Source organism: Tauraco erythrolophus, chromosome 2, assembly GCF_009769465.1.
Source record: "Tauraco erythrolophus isolate bTauEry1 chromosome 2, bTauEry1.pri, whole genome shotgun sequence".
In the NCBI taxonomy this organism is placed as follows: Eukaryota; Metazoa; Chordata; class Aves; order Musophagiformes; family Musophagidae; genus Tauraco; species Tauraco erythrolophus.
Window position 1 is genome coordinate 87,037,581 of NC_141466.1, and position 16,329 is coordinate 87,053,909.

The window sequence follows — 16,329 nt, forward strand, 5'->3', positions numbered from 1 at the left end:
GCTAAAATGAGTTTTTCCATAGGTGCAGACTGCCATATCTAAATACAAACTCTGGAAATATCGCTGTTGTGTAAGACATAGCGCCTTTGTGCTGCAGTCAAGATGAAAATCTCTCATCATGCTTTTTACCAAACAAACATGAGAAACGTGAAGATCACTATCATGGACAGCTACTGGCTAAATCTAGTCGATATCAGAGGAAAAAACATTTTCCATGTTAAGATTTTTTCCTACTTTGAATATTTCAGGATATGAATCACAGAAAGAACTGCAGAAAGGCTTGTACCCTGTTCAATACCTTGAAGTTGGTGTGGAAGCTAAGAAGGTTTTCAATGAAGCTGTTTCTTTGATTGCATGTTAATCTTGGTGATCAGCGGCTTTAAAAATCCATTATTGGGATATTGCTGCTGCATATGTGTTGCTGAACATTAAAGTGCAAAAACCCTTAACAAAAGACCAGTGCAAAACCTCATCTTGTTCTGTAACACTTCTGAGGACTACAAGTAAAGCTTGCCTAACAAAGCTCACTCATATTTCTCTTTATCAGATTTAAGTTCCTGAGACTTACAGAGTTTGTTCTGTCAGGAAACATTCATAATAAAGTAGTCTGTTGGTGAGGCCCCTACTTTGATACAGATTTTTGACCATCTGTTGCCTAGCAGGCAAGTAAACCAATAAAAGAATAATTGGAATTTTCCTGGCTGAATTCTCAGAGGAGCCCTCAGGAAGTCTCACCTTGCTTTTGACCTGTTGGTTGGGTTTTATTCAGCAAACTTTTGTCATTTTCATGTTTTTCCTCCAATGAAAAATGAATATGATTTACAGGGAAAATAGCTTTTGAAACAATATATAGGCTTCTTTACTTATGCTACATCTTGGCTAGAGGTGGATCTAAAGATGTGATGTGGATAGATATTTCTAGAAATGTGCTGTTATTGAGAGGTTGGAGGGCAGGGGGGTGGGAATCTCAGCACTGGATGGGTAATAGTTTGGTTGCAGTTTAAGCCTTAGAGGGCCTTAAATCCAGGATAACACTAAGCAGAACCAATTTCTAGTATAAAGACTTCAAGTTAAAAATAAAAAATGCTGTTAATGTTAAAACCCAACAGCAACAAAAAACCAAACCAAAACAGTAAACTGAGAAATGCATGCATATCTCTTGACTGTCATCTGTGATAGAAGTAAAGCCTGAATGTTTTGCCACAGAAGTTTAGGAGACCTCTGTCTGCTGAATGCACTGACATATTTCGTCTTTGCTCCTGCCTGGAGCACCGTGTGAAGCATGCAGAGTGCATGAAGTCTTCATTAATGAAATGTCACTTCAAAAAACATGACTGAAGTTGTCAGGGTTCTGTGGGAGCACAGGTCCAGCCCACATGAACCTCATGTCAGGCTGAAGGTTTAGCATGGCACAACAAAAAGGAGTTTCTCAATGGAGAGTTTGATAGGAGCTCTGTAGCTTACAGCTCGGATTTGAAAAATTTGTCCTCGCAGGGTAAGTGGGAAAGCCAAGCTCTTCCTGCAGAGAGCATGTCCTTTCTAAAGGCACGTTTACTAGCCCTGGAACGGAGTACGTGCCTCACCTGGAGTCCTTCCACACCTCTCTCATGCATGGTAGGTCCCTTTTTGGTGGTGTGAATGTGTGCTTTCATGCAGACTGCTGGAAGGGTCTAAGAGTACCCTTGGGTTGATAATGTCTGCTTTGCTCATATATAATGTATCCATGCAGGATTATCAAGATCCAGTGTCAGGCAGTGGCATGAAAGATGCTATCACTTTCCACTTAAAGTGTCTATCTTTTGAATTGTATTTCTCTCCGATACTTTTGTTGAGAAGAGATAGTATGGCACCAAACACTTGCTAATAATCATCTCAGATGTGGGAGGGACATATTAATTTCTGTACTTACTCTTTTGTCTGCATTTGGTTCCTGTGCAGTGGATTCTGTCTACTGTTGTGCTGCTCTAGTATAACATGTCCTTCTACTCCACAGCGTCTGTACTGAGCACTTCCTTAATATATGGATCTTAATTGCTAGTGTGGGAATGACTTCATCATTAGCATGGCTGCTCTACAGTTGTGATGTTTTTCACTGAACTTCATTAAATAGTAACTATGGATAAATACTGTCTAAAACAGCAGTCACTGTAAATCATAGAATCATAGAATGGTTAGGGTTGGAAGGGACCTCAAAGATCATCTAGTTCCAACCCCCCTGCCATGGGCAGGGACACCTTCCACTACATCAGGTTGCCCAAAGCCTCATCCAGCCTGGCCTTGAACACTTCCAGGGATGGGGCATCTACAACTTCTCTGGACAACCTGTTCCAGTGCCTCACCACCCTCTGAGTGAAAAATTTCTTCCTTGGATCTAATCTAAATAGTGAAAGCGTTACTGCTTGCTAGCCATTCAGTGCGCCCATCAGGCTGTCATCTTTGCATCTGGTGTGCATCGCCTTGCATGGTGGTGTGAGCGAGACGTGGATGAACTTTCTGATGAAGTGTGGAGTATCTGGATCAAGCTTAGGAAGTATTAGCATTTTTTTGATTTGGCCCAGAGTTGTATCTAGTTTCATGTCACTTCATGGAGCATCCTTGTATGTTCTCAAGTGACCTGTTGCTCAGGTAGCCTCACAAACTGTTAATACTGTCATCATTCATCTTAGAGTCATGATGGCAATTCAGAAACTATTAGTGAAAGTCTTTCCTACAAAAAATCTGGAGCCCTTTAGAGAAGTGGAAACACTTCACACATGAGAATCCGTGCTTTTAAGATACTCTGACATAGCCCTTCTGAACACGAGTGCGGAAGCTCATGCTAGAGAACTGCTGTTAACTTCAGCTTCAAACTGAAGGCAGCTGAAGTCTGCCAGGTTTCTTGGCCCTACAGTAGTGTTCTGGTTGAGATCAAGAATGCACTGCTGAAACAAATCTCCAGATTGTTCCCACTTCTGATTCACACTTGTGGAGCAGTTTTGGAGTGTGCAGACTGGGCTGCTTTTCAGTTGAACAGCCTCAAACAGACACTCTTGGAGGAGGGCAGCGAAGCACACCTCAGCTATTACTGAGCATCCAGTCTTTGCAAACAGAGTAGAGCAGATGTGAAGTAAACCCTGTCTTCCCTAAATATAATGGTGAATTTAGGTTGGTGCTACTAAGTATTCCACTCTATAGATTCACATTTACTGTGCAGTAATACTAATGTAAGCAAGGTGACTGTGCAATTTTTTTGTTGTTGTTGTTTATTTTTCCTGTTACTATACTTTACATTCCAATAGCCAAAATAATTGGTTCTGGACAGGAATTGACAGATAGTGGATCCTTTAAGTAATATGATCAAACATTGCTTTTTTTCCATTACGTTCAATTGAGATCTTTAGAATAAGATCTCAGCTCCTGTTGCAACCAAGCTATTTTCATGTTTTAAAGGACTAGTTTTGTTGACAAGCCAACAACATAAAAACATTTTCTTCATCACGACATCTTGTAATGTCTCCTACTGCCTCTGTGGGATGTGAAGAATATAAAAAACGATCACATTTTTTAAATGGAAAATTACCATCTATAAATACATAATTTCCAGGGGTCCCCCTGCACCAACTGTGGCTTTTCTCTTGCTGATTCAAATAACAACAGGGTACTTGCACTGCTTCGTTTTTGTCACTCAAATTTGATTGAAAAATATTTTTAACATGCCTTTCTATATTAGTGTTTGTGGATCACAAGAGCAGCTAACTCACAGGTGAAGCAAAGCAATTTTTCATCAGTCTTCAGGAACATGTTTTTTTTATCTAGTTTGAAAAGATGTGACTATATTTTAATCTCTACATTAGAGAAAATATTTATAATAATTCATATGACAGTATGTCAGAATTTGAAGAAAGAAATAAAAGGTTATTTGTGCTTTATTGTAATTTGTTCTGAACATTTAAAGTGACAACAATTCCTCTTGCTACATAAGTGGTACTGAAAAAAAAATAGAATTGGAAAGACATGCCCAGGCCACAACATCAATATTCCTACCTTCTGTATCTCATGTTTATCTCTAAAGTTGCACTGCAACACTAATATAGTCCAGGGTACAGAAATTTCTGCTCAGACAATTCTCCAGCATCTGCAGCTAGGTTGGAACAAAGGCAACAACCATCTTAATACATTTCCTAGCTGGAAAGAGCAAGAATATTCATATTCCTTGGAGATCACAGAAATGGGTTAATGGTAAACATGAATAATGTAAGGTTTTCCATTCCATAATTTTGGAATTATAAAATGTTTTTTGGAACTTGGGAGTTCCCAGAACTGCTAAGCTGCAGAAGGGGACAGCATGTATTGCTCTAGAAAATTGTAAGTGGACTTATAATAGCAAAAAAGATACATAGGAGTTCTTGTTACAAACAAATGGTACTGTAATTTTTCTATAGTTAAGAAAATAAATAGATACACAACGTATGGTTTTATTCTAGTCCCGATTGCTAAACTTGTCTGAAAAGACCTAATGCACTTTCCATTTTCCTTGCATAATTAATGGCCGAAGAAGAGCCATCAACATGCCCCAGTGGCAGAGGGCTAATGGTATCGTGAGCTTCATTAGGAGTGTTGCCAGCAGGAAGTTGGTCCTTCCCCTCCGCTCCACACTGGTGAGACCACACCTGGAGTGCTGGGTCCAGTTCTGGGCTCCCCAGAACAAAAAAGATGCAGAGCTACTGGAGAGAGTCCAATGAAGGGCCGCTAACAAGGGACTAGAGCATCTCTTCTAAGAGGGGTGGGAGAGACTGGGACTGTTCAGCCTGGAGAAGAGAAGGCTCAGGGGGTGCTCGTCAGTGTATCTAAACACCTGAAAGGGTGGGTTAACTAGTGATGGTGCAGGTGGCATATGGATGCTGTTGTGTCGCACACTACCCAGTATCATCTTGTTCTTTTCCACCTTTCTGTTCATGTTCACCAACTGCCTTGTATTTTGTACTGAAGTTGCACATTTTGAGGGCAAGGAAATATTTTTATTCTGTTTTGGTAGCACAGTAAGTATACAATAACTGAAAAGTATATAAACAGTAGTGATATTTATTGTGGCATATATGAAATACTTTCATACAAGTTTTAGTTTAGTTTTACATATTTATTTATGTATTAAGTGCTAAATGCTTATTACATTTATTTAAAAATAATATGCACACAAAATATTTGTTAGATATTGAATTTTAATGTATTTTTATATGGATAATTATTTCTTTTATTTCTGTAGAAGTTATTTTTCCACTAGAAGTGTCACCCTGTGCATAGGTCCAGGTCAGTAAGAGCTTTTGCTCTCTCTTCATGTGGGACTTCCAGAGAAGTCATGGAGTTGGGATTGAGTTTATTGCAGGAAAGGAGATAACTTTTCAGAGGGCTAAGAACATACTCAGTAGGAAATATGAATCATTACTCCTGCTCTGGCATGAGATGTTTGGTTTATTTATTAATTTACTTTTAATTAACAGTCAGCATGCTTTCTGGATGTGGATGTGTTCCATGTCAATATGTAGCTCTACCTACTGTCGCACTGGTTATTTAGGCTGGCTGGCCCAGAACATACCAGTCCGAACAGGAAGCGAACGTCAGTGTTTTGCCAGCATTGGTACAACTTGTTGGGCAGCTTAAACAATACCAAATATAGGACCATAAAGCAAGCTGGTTATCTCAGTGTATTCACACAAATAGTGTGAAAATATCCCTTGTCTTCATACAAGGATTTCCCCCAGTTTAATTCATCAGCGTCCCCTTTTCCCGGCATCTGTGGATGTAGTTTCTAGCTTGGGTACTTTGGGGAGGTGATATATTGTTTCCTGTGCAGGAACGGATGTGGCAGACTTTACGTGCTTTGCGAGATATAACTGTTCTGATGTACAGTTGTTCCGGTAGAAACTGGTTTTGAAACCGGCTTTGAACATAGAAGCCAATATATCCATGCTGTTGGCTTGTTTCTTGGGTCCAGATGTTGCCAACAGCCAGCCAAATTACTTACACAACCTTGTTACTAAACTGGCTATGTTTAAAGGCATTTCAGCCTTTCTTGGTGCAGCAGGTGACATTTGTGAGCTGATTATATGAACCTGGTCCTTTCCAAGGCAACTCCAAACCTACGTAGCCGGACGTTGATTCTGAGGAATTAGCAGTCTTCGGCTTTCATAGCTAATGGCAGCGAAGTATTATCTCAGAAGGAACTGAAACCTTGTACCATTACTAGATACATGCATATCAGTGTGTTGGATTCTCTATTTTATTTTATTTGTTTGGAAGAAGTCCCTTGACACTAGAAACTGACAAAACAAACCAATTCTATTCTGAGAAGTGATTAGGTGAGAAGTCCTTATGGAGGTGATTTAATTCTCATGGTTATTTAATAGTTTAAATACATTTTTATCACTTTTATTCTAGTGAGTTTTAAGGGATATATTATTATCGAAGGGAGCTGGAATAGCACTCTACTAAATCACCTCAGCTGGAAGTTTAAATCACCATTACTGGTGCTGTGTGAGGATGAACCTAATGAATGTTTTCTTTAGTGACAAAACTGGTTTCAGAGGTTTCTGCCACACCCTTCATCACCTCCCTAATTATGCCAATGCAACCCCTTGAGGGCCGCACTGTAAGCTTTTGCTAGTGAAATGTACTAGGTTTCAAACAAATCTCCTCCTCCTCACTTTCCCTCTTTTTTTTAAAAAAAAAAACCAAACAGATAATTTCATCAATTCAGTTTACAGTACCTCTTCCTCCTCCCTCCTCCAGTGCACACAAAACCAGTTCCATTAGCTCAATGAGGAGGTAGCAAAATGTAATATCCCTGTGGATTTCTTCTGCTTAAAAATGCCACAGTGGAATTTTTCCTCCTCCTTTCTGTCTTATAGGGTAGCTTATCTTAGCCTGACTGGAAATCAAGGTTCTCAGGTTTGTTTAACAAAATTCCATTGGTCAACTTTTGATTTTACTCTGTTTTAACATATAATTCTGTTTTAATGTCTTGTCTTAATGGTATTGCTGTGTCTCCAATCTCTGACTAGAAGTTCTGAAAAGTCTTTTCTAGCAGCACAGTGCTACTGTTTCACGTATTTTTAGCTGTGGACCAGTTTTCATGTCTGTTTAGTCTTTTACGTTCTTTTTTTTCCATCTGTATTGCAGGGAAGAAAGGCTGCTTAACTACCTGCCTATAAGCCATGTTTAAAGCAAGTCCTTCCCAGTGCACACGCATAGAAGTAGAAAAAGCAAAATACCTTTTCTGAAAGAATTTGATTCTGAGCAGATACTTTGGCACATGTAGATACGCTGCATAATATAGCATATCTTTTTCTTATTTCTTTAGTTCTGTATGGTAGATGACCTTTTGCCTCCAAATTTATGGCCCTGTCAGCTTTACATAAACTTGCTGATCAGCTACTTCAATCGTAATGTTGTTGGTTTGAACTCTGTAGCACAATTTTCTAATCACTTTGGTTGTTGCCCTGCTCTTCCTTGCAATAGAAAAAAATACTTGAGACTTACTTGTGATCTCTTTACCACATGATTCTACTGTCACCTGATGTTTCCTTTTTACCTTAGAAGATAATAGACCAGTTATGAAGAAGGATATATTTCACTGTTAAACACAATGGAAATTGTCAAAGGTTTATAAAAACAACAGTGTCGAAATTATGTAAATATTATCATAGACCTTCATCATCGTCATATTCCAGTGAGTCATGTTATGCTTGGGATGAATGAAAGATTTTTACATAACTTCAGTACAGATGTACATGATTCGTTTCATCTATTGGGGCATCTTGAGGTGATGAGCAGACTTAAAGGGCTGACTTCTCTTCAGGGGTGCTGACTCAAACCAGCAAAGCAATGAGCATGCTTGCCAGCACATTGGGGTTACATGTTGTGACTCTGCCATCTGAATGGGTGTGTTGGGGAGGACACTGGCTGTGCTGGAAATGACCCTCTCCCTGGCCTGAGAAGCTTGGTGGTGCCACGTAGGGCTGGTGGTGTTGCAACAGGTCACCTGGGGCTAGGGGGCCCTGAGGGAGCAGTGGCTTGACAAAGCTTGTGGTAGGAAAGAGGGAGAAGAGCACTTGGCATAAGAAAATGCACAACACAAAACCATCGACTGTTTAATTCATGAAGGGAAAGGAGTGAACTTTAATGCTGTGGATGGTGGTCCCCATTCATAGGACCAACTGATGAGAACAGTCATTGACAGCCGGTGCCCTGGGAGTATAACAGAGGGGCAAGCGAAAGAGGCAGAGCTACAGCATGCAGACACACCTTCCAGGCTTCATCACTATAGCCTGGGAGAGGCTGTCTGGGGGAAGCTTTCCAAGGGCTGTGGCGCCTCTGCTTGTTGCTTGCGTCAGCTGATGTCAGATCCATTTACAACATTCAAAAATCCGCCCTTCGGGGCAGCCTCTGGAGGCTTCTGTGTTGAAGTCCAGACTGGGTTTATCACAACACAATTGCAGCACATCTGCACTCTGGCACTAAGTGCTCAATTCAGTGTCCTGAAAGACCTGTGAGAAGGCCACTGTTTCTTAAGAGAGAGAAGACCAATTAATGAGCTACAGGAGTGACTGATACAGAACTGCTTGGGCTGGTCAAAGCAATATCTGAGAAGGATGAAAGGAGACACCCAACTGTTATGAGTTGGACATTGTTGTTAGCTACCTAGAGACTCTGAAAAACAAAGTGTGATGGTGTATAAAAATGGAGGGAGAAATATATGTCTTACCTGGAATACAGTGATCAATTCTATGTATTTCTCTACAAAGTGATCTAACAGGAACAATTGGACACAGGCAAGACAGAAGAGAAAATAACTAAAAGAGGAACTTGCACAAGAGGGATACAAAGCACTGAAAAGTACAGAAAAGTCATGATCAAGACTTTTTTTAGAAAGATATAAGAGCAAAGACTAACCTGAAAGACAAGCAAAAGGAGGAGTGAATATTATATTGAACATGTAATTGACCTGTATAACTCACAGCAACAAGATCAATGTAAAAAGATTGAAGTGTTTTAAATGATTTTTAAAAATAAGCACTTTTGTAGGCTATGATGACATTCAAAATTACATCAGAACAGATAAAGACGTTTTATGAATTTATGTAAGCTTATAACAGTAGAAGTCCTCCAAGTCATAAGAGGGTATGTGACTTTTAAGGAATAAGTTTCCCTATGTGAACAGAACTGAAAGCTGTTTACATCTTGTGGAGTTTTGATCTTTGTATGATGAATCAAATATGGTCTGTCTCAAGACACTGAACTAGATGGAACACTGATCTTCTTTAATTTGGCAAATCTTGCTGGTCTTGCATGCATTTTTTTCTAGCAGCTTTTTTGAAGGAATGGTACCTCTAATAACTGAATAGACAGTATAAAGGATTATATCCGATTAATATCCTTTTATCTCTGGTGTCACTTTGCTTCTGAGTTTGGTCAGGTTATCTGAGGGTTTGGTTTTTGCAAAGATCAGTGCTTTTAAACGAGTGATTGTTATCTGATATTTGCATTATACATATGAAAATGCAACATTCAGTAAACCTTGTCTGTCTTCATAGTCAGTAATACAGTTATCAGATATACTACATGGGCAATTTAATTCTAGTCTCCCATAGCAAGTCTCCTGGATAGAATAAATGTCTTCATAAGTAGTCTCTTTTTTGTGAGCATCCTTTTCTCATAACAAAAATAAGATTTTAGGATTGCAGTTGTAATGCTTCTGGACATTGTAGTTTCCACTGAAAAAGGCAAATGGCGTACATTTTATTATCTGTTATTTATGTAGAACTAGCATGTGCTAGGCTCTTTATGGAGGGATCATAGAAGGGAATTTCTCTGAAGAGGTTACAATACAAAGAAGCTACAAACAGCTGCAGGAGCAGAGATGGGAGGCAGTAGAGTGAAAGTGTCTCAAAGCAGACATGAACTGTCTCCTGCCTTGAATCTGTAATTTCCTCTCTTAGAGTATGGCTGTGTTGGTGTGTGGGGTTTTTTTAATGTTTTTTTTGTACAGTGATGACTAAGATTATAGGTATTGTTAGGAAAAGTAACATAAAAGCAATTTCCTACTGGGAAAAAATATGGATCTTTTTTGTCCCCACTTGCCATAGCCTCATAAATTGTGACTGTTTTAGCTCAAGCTTTTGCATATAATCATTCCTAAGCAGTGACTCTGTATCCTGAGTAGCAAGCAAACATTGATTACTCATCTGTTGCTTTTGGAAGATGTCATCCTCTTACTGCTGCTGGTTGAATGGAGCATACCTTCTCTTCTCAGCCTGAGTGTGTCAGTGCTCTTTAGTATTACAGTTCCTGTAATGGTTAGTAGCTGAGGGGCAGATACACAATCCCTTCAGCTATCCCTTAAGTGATGTTGACAACCTCACCAGAATGGCAAAGCAGACCTTAGAAGGTAGCATCTGCCTGAGGCACCTCCACTAATTCTGTGAATTGGGAAAATTTCTGTAAGGGTTAACTAGGCAGGCTAGTCTAAGCACTCAGTTTAATATAACCTTGTTGCAAGCTTTCCTGTAGTAAAGTTTTTATCGTTCTGTGCTTTCCTCTGAGTCTGGGTGTTTTACTGTGTAGCACCTGGAAGACTAATGTCTGTCCTTCAGAAGGAATTACGAGAGAAGTATTGGAGAGGCAAGAGAACCCTTCTTCACCAAGAAATGAGCTGATTGCTGCCTGATTGTCAGCACAGGGGCTGGAGTTAAATCACCATCAGCCTGCTCTGTGCATAATGAACTGACAAATGTGTCAGAGTTTTTTTTTATTTTTCTTAATATGGATGTTTGGGTTCAAATTAATGCAAGCTTGGATCAATTGTACCATGCAAACATATGTTAAATTTAGGAACCTGGAGCTTGCAAGGGACTTTGCAGGTCTGCAAGCTCAATTTTCTGCTTGTCATGCATAGCCTCGTGATATTGCACCATTCATAAAGTTATGAAGCCTTCATCAGGCTTCATTTAAACATAGCTGGGTTCTTTCCCCAGTACTGAAAGTGGGTGGCTGCTCTAAAACTCTTCTCTGAAGCTTAAAAACCTTTTTCTAGTTTCTAGACGAAATTTATTCATGCTACATCTAAGCTATTTGTTTGTGTGGCAATATTATTCTTCATCTAAAGCGTTTCTTTTCCCTTGGTACTACTTGTATGCTGATGCATTAATAGGGAGATACTATATCACTTTTCAGCGTCCGTTCAGCTGTGCCGAGGAAGCCAGCCACTTTTATTGTCCTCTCATAAAATAGTCTCCAGTCCCCTGATGGTTTCAGTAACCTTTCTCTGCTCTTCTTCCAGTGTGAATTAGTTCGTTAAGCATGGATATACAGTGATGTACATTAGTCCAGATGAGACCTGATCTACATCTCACTCAAATAACATGCCTCTTGTTCTGCTTTATTGAAGACACCTTGATGCGATGGAGCATTGAAGTTGCCTTTTTTTGTGTGTTTGTGTCACATGGATCAGTTTGAGGTACCCTGTGATTTACTCAAAGCACACATCTCTCTCCTGTTCCAAACTTGGAGTCGATTGACTGTCACAAAATGCTTTCAGGAAAACTAAGCAAGTGGGGCTGGTTCTCATATGGATATGAGATAGGGAAAGATAGAAAACAGAGTAGGAGAAAATGACTAGTTCTTGAAGTAGGGGAATGTCACAAGGGTTGTTCCTTGGAGGCCTTGGTGTTTGGGCTTGTGCTATTCAACATATTCATAAATGACCTGGAAGAGAAAGGTAACAAAGTTTATTTTAGGCTGTAAGGATGATGGAAGAGCTGTAGGGCAACTGAACAATAAAATGGTGCTTGAAAATGAGTGTGTATAAAATGTTAAGTCATGCACATGGCAAAAGCAGTCGTAGTTTCACATATGAAGGGATGGGATCTGCACTGGTGGATCCCTGGATACCTCTGAGGGGCAAGGTCCTGGGATTCTGATAGACAGGGCCAAGAAAGTGTCAGCTCAGTGGTAGTCAGAAATGCCAGTCAAATGTCCAGCATTATTAGGGATGGAGAAGAACACAAGGTGAGAAGCCTTCTCTGCAACTTTATACAGCTGCGTCTGGCGTGCTCTGTGTGGTTCCGGTTCTGTTATCTCAAAGCAGAAAAAGCAAACAGAAGGTGAGCAAGAAAAAAAGCCATTAATTAATGTAGTTTTCTGGGGCTCAAAAGACTGAGCTTGGGTAAATTATTCATGATGTCATTAAAATTCAAATACAACTGAAGTTTCCGGTCAGGTTAGCTAACATGGAGAAACTACACCTCATGCGTTTCTTCTCTAAGACTTTGTACATTGTAATGATAAGATATTTTGTCTGTCTCATTGTCTGGAGGTGTCTCTATGCATCTTAAATAAAAAGAACATTTCCTTTTCTTGCTCACTGGAAAACTTAAAAGAGCAATGCTTCTACTATCAAATTCATTAATGTAGAGGGGAAATCTCCTGTGTTCATATAAAACCTGAAGGGGCTTGCTGAGCAGCAGGATTCACAGGGGAGCAGGCAGGGCGTTCTCAGGAGCCCTCAGGGAACCTCTGCCTGGTCCAGTGCTGTACTGGGCAGACTGGGCGAGTGCAGAGCAAGCTCAGTTCAGAGATCAGAAGCAGCGTAACCCTGTATGCACTGGGGTCTGCCTGGGCTCCTCAAGATAGCTAGCTGCAGTAGCTCTGGAAGATGCCTCGTTGTACAGCACTGATGTAACCTGAATGAGCTGGCAAATTTGGGGCTGCAGAATTACTAGGGCCTGTCTGCACTTGCTTCTTAGATATCCGTGTAAAGTCTGCCCAAACTAGAGTTCAAGAGATTTCCTCTTCCTTGCTGCAATGAAAACAAAAATACTCTTGTTTTTTTGTGGGTTTTTGCTTTGGTTTTTTTTTTTTTTTTGGTTGGCAAACAGAAGAAAGCATTCCTGGTTTATACTGGATTTACTGTTCTTTTTTGTGTCTATGATTTACATTTAGAACCAGGCTGTCTGGCAGTGTGCTTTGGCAGCGTAGCTGCTTGCACTGGGTGCAAGTGTAATTGCAGACATTTGTGGGATTGAGATTGCTGGCCACGATCAGCCTGTACACTGCTGGATACGTTCCTGTGCTCCGAACAGATCACTATTGATTGATACTTCTAGTGTGTAAATGACTAGGCAAAAATCCAGCCACAGTGGTTATATCCCAGAAGCTTTGCTGTGAAAATGTTTATTCTGCTTTTAGGTATCTTTGATGGATTATCGTTTAAATGCTTTGCAAAAACATGGAAGTATAAAGCATGGAATGCTGATTATAATATTCCTATGTAATTTAAATGATTTTCACAAGAGGTCTTAAAGTGTTTTACTACAAAGTAGATGTAGGAACAGTTTTCTAAAGTATGTATTATTCTACTTGGCAAGGTGGGTAAAAGAAGTTACACTACTTTGTAAAGCTGAACAACAAAGGTCAGCAGGAAAATCCAGAATAAAACACAGATTTCCTGGTATAGCTTCCCACTCCTGACTAGGCATTACTTCCTTCTCCAAAATAAGCATGTATACAATTATGTTCACGATTTTGAAATAGTATAAAAATATTTTTTTTAATTTTTACTTGCCTATTGCTAGTACTTAGGCTTTGTTTACCTGCTTAAAACAGTCCTTTGAACAGCATTTGTCAAGAATAGCAGAATTCCGAATTAGCAATAGTGAAGCGTGTTTTTCTCACACAGTATAGCCAATATCAAATTGGGAAGTGAGCTCCCAGCTTTAGCTCAACCTGTGCCTCCTCTGCTTTGTTGCAGGTTATGGTCACACAGTGCCTTTATCTGATGGAGGAAAGGCCTTCTGCATCATCTACTCAGTCATCGGGATCCCGTTTACGCTGCTTTTCCTGACAGCGGTGGTACAGCGCATCATTGTATATGTCACCAGGCGGCCTGTACTGTATTTCCACATTCGCTGGGGCTTCTCCAAGCAGGTTGTTGCAATCATCCATGCCGTAGTCCTTGGGTTCATCACCGTCTCATGCTTCTTCTTAATCCCAGCAGCAATATTTTCTGTTCTGGAAGATGACTGGAATTTTTTGGAATCTTTTTACTTTTGTTTCATTTCCCTGAGTACCATTGGCCTCGGAGACTATGTGCCAGGAGAAGGCTACAATCAAAAATTCCGAGAGCTGTATAAAATTGGAATTACATGTAAGTGTCAAACTAACCAGCTAAATAAAAGGTACTTTTATTAAAAAAAAAAAACAATCGGACTTTTCCTCTCCATTCTGTGGATGGGTGATTGTTTTGTGAGCTGTTAGCTAACAAACTGGACATTGTAGGTAGCTGTTCAGAGAGGAAGCCTTTAAGTAAGGTCAGTTCTCTTAGTTAAGAAAGAAAAAGCTAAAACCAGAATTCCATTGTGTTAAACCATAGCTGCTTACTCTTTTATTAATAATAGGAAAAAAATGCTCACATTACTGTTATGAAAATGGTTGTAAGCATCTTGGGCTAAGATTTCAGTGCGTCACAGAGCCAGGAAGATGATTCTTGTAACCTGAGGTCATCTCATAAGATGAGATGACAGGTGGACAGAGACAAATTGAGGAGCAATGAAAAATGAGGCAGAATAGCAAAGTTTCTGACTCCACTTGTAACAGAAGGTAGCTGAAACTGGCGCTGGTACACACCAGTTGTCAAAGAGAGACAAGTCGACGGAGATGATAGCAAAGCAAGACCAGGAATGTTAAATTCAAATTGTTTAATTATGTTTGACACAGAAGAGAGGCATAGTGATCAGTGATTTGAAGTAGAAGTAGAGCTAAGAAAATTATCTTTATGTTGGCATTCTGAATGAGTGTATGCTGAGGGCAGTATTCTCCAGTGACAGAGTTTTGGAGCATCTCAGTTTCTGACGTGGCTTCAGTCTGCGTAGTCCTGGGTCGTCAAACACACTGGTTAAAAGATCTGACGCCCAAAATGAACCTTTCCTGTCAGGTCCATTTCTTAAACTGGTATGCATTTGTGTGTGCTCCTGTGCATGATCCAGCAATCTTAACGTAGGCCAAGTGTCCATTACCTTGTTTTTGTGTTTTTACCTAAAGGAAGATTGGGTCTGGAATTTTCATTCCTTGAAGCAGGGCCTTGAACTAGCCAACAGAACACTTTACTCTCCTGCTAGGCCTGTTGTCATTGCAGGAGATTTCCCCTGCTACCTATCATGTTTATCTTACCAGCAGTAGCTTTTAATTATTACTCCACTGATCTGCAGCATTGATTTGGGGATGCTAAATGATGAAGTGAATGGAGAAAGTCACGCATGGTAAAGGCCTTGTAAAAATTCTAGCTGTTCTGAAAACTCCAAATCATAAGAAAACATTATGGCTTAGATTATCCTTTTTCAAACTTTAGAACACTTACAACATAAATTGCAGGAAATACTGAAAGGAAAAAGTAGCTTTTCGGCAAAGTTACGACTTTAGAATATTTAATTTCAACAGTTTTGAAGGTCATAACTTTTAAATTATTCTTTTTCCTTTCATGTGAACATTTCAAGGAACCAAACAGCATGTGTAAGATATTTTCTCTTGCTGAACCTAAATTTTCTTTGAGAAAAGTTTTGGAGTTCTGCATCAGAAAATGCTTAATGAACGCTACAGGCTTTTCAAGAATTTTTAGGACAACACAAGTCCTGTTCTAAATCAAATGGTGATCAGCTGGGCTGAGTTTCAGAGGTAATTATGAAATTCTCAGTGCAGATTTATAGATGTCTTTTAATTGGCATAGCTTTGTCACTTCTTCCTTGTGTTAATGCATAGCTCCCATTTGATGTCATGAGATAAAGCTGAAGAAAATTAATAAATTTTGGCTGTAATGCTGATTTAGATCAGTACCCAGTATTGCAATATTGATTTAATGGCGCTCCTGGAAGGAAAGAAGTGTGTTATTGCCAGTGAATAATCTGTAACTACAGATGAAATGTTTATGCCCTTAGGTAATAGAACAGTGACCGTATGTAGATTATAATAGTTAATCTGTGTTGATCTTTCAGCACGTTTAATGTTCAGCCTTTGAATGAGCATGTTGTACTAATAATTATACACTTAGCTTCTGCTTGATTTACTCATTGAAATGATAAAATATTCAAGTAATCATGCTCCTCATTAAATTGTAATGATCAGTAGCAGGGATCTAATGAAAGAAATGCTTATTTTAACACCTTCTCTCAAATTCTAGATGCATATGTTTGGAGAGGGGAAAAAAAAAAAGAACACAGTGGTCTGTTATGTATGTTAGTAAAACATTGCAAATAGTCTTCAAGGTGTCATGAAATGTAGCAACTTTGTCAGGTGTTTAAAGTG

The 16,329-nt window shown here is 39.5% G+C and overlaps 1 protein-coding gene across 1 annotated transcript in view; it reads left to right on the forward strand.

Moving 5' to 3' along the window:
• The window catches only part of KCNK1 (potassium two pore domain channel subfamily K member 1), a 33,815-nt gene that overhangs the window by 15,395 nt on the left and 2,091 nt on the right, over positions 1 to 16,329 (forward strand). The window contains exon 2 of the mRNA XM_086631572.1: positions 13,784 to 14,179. Coding sequence (XP_086487698.1) covers positions 13,784 to 14,179 — 396 coding nt within the window. The remainder of the gene's footprint in view (positions 1 to 13,783; positions 14,180 to 16,329) is intronic.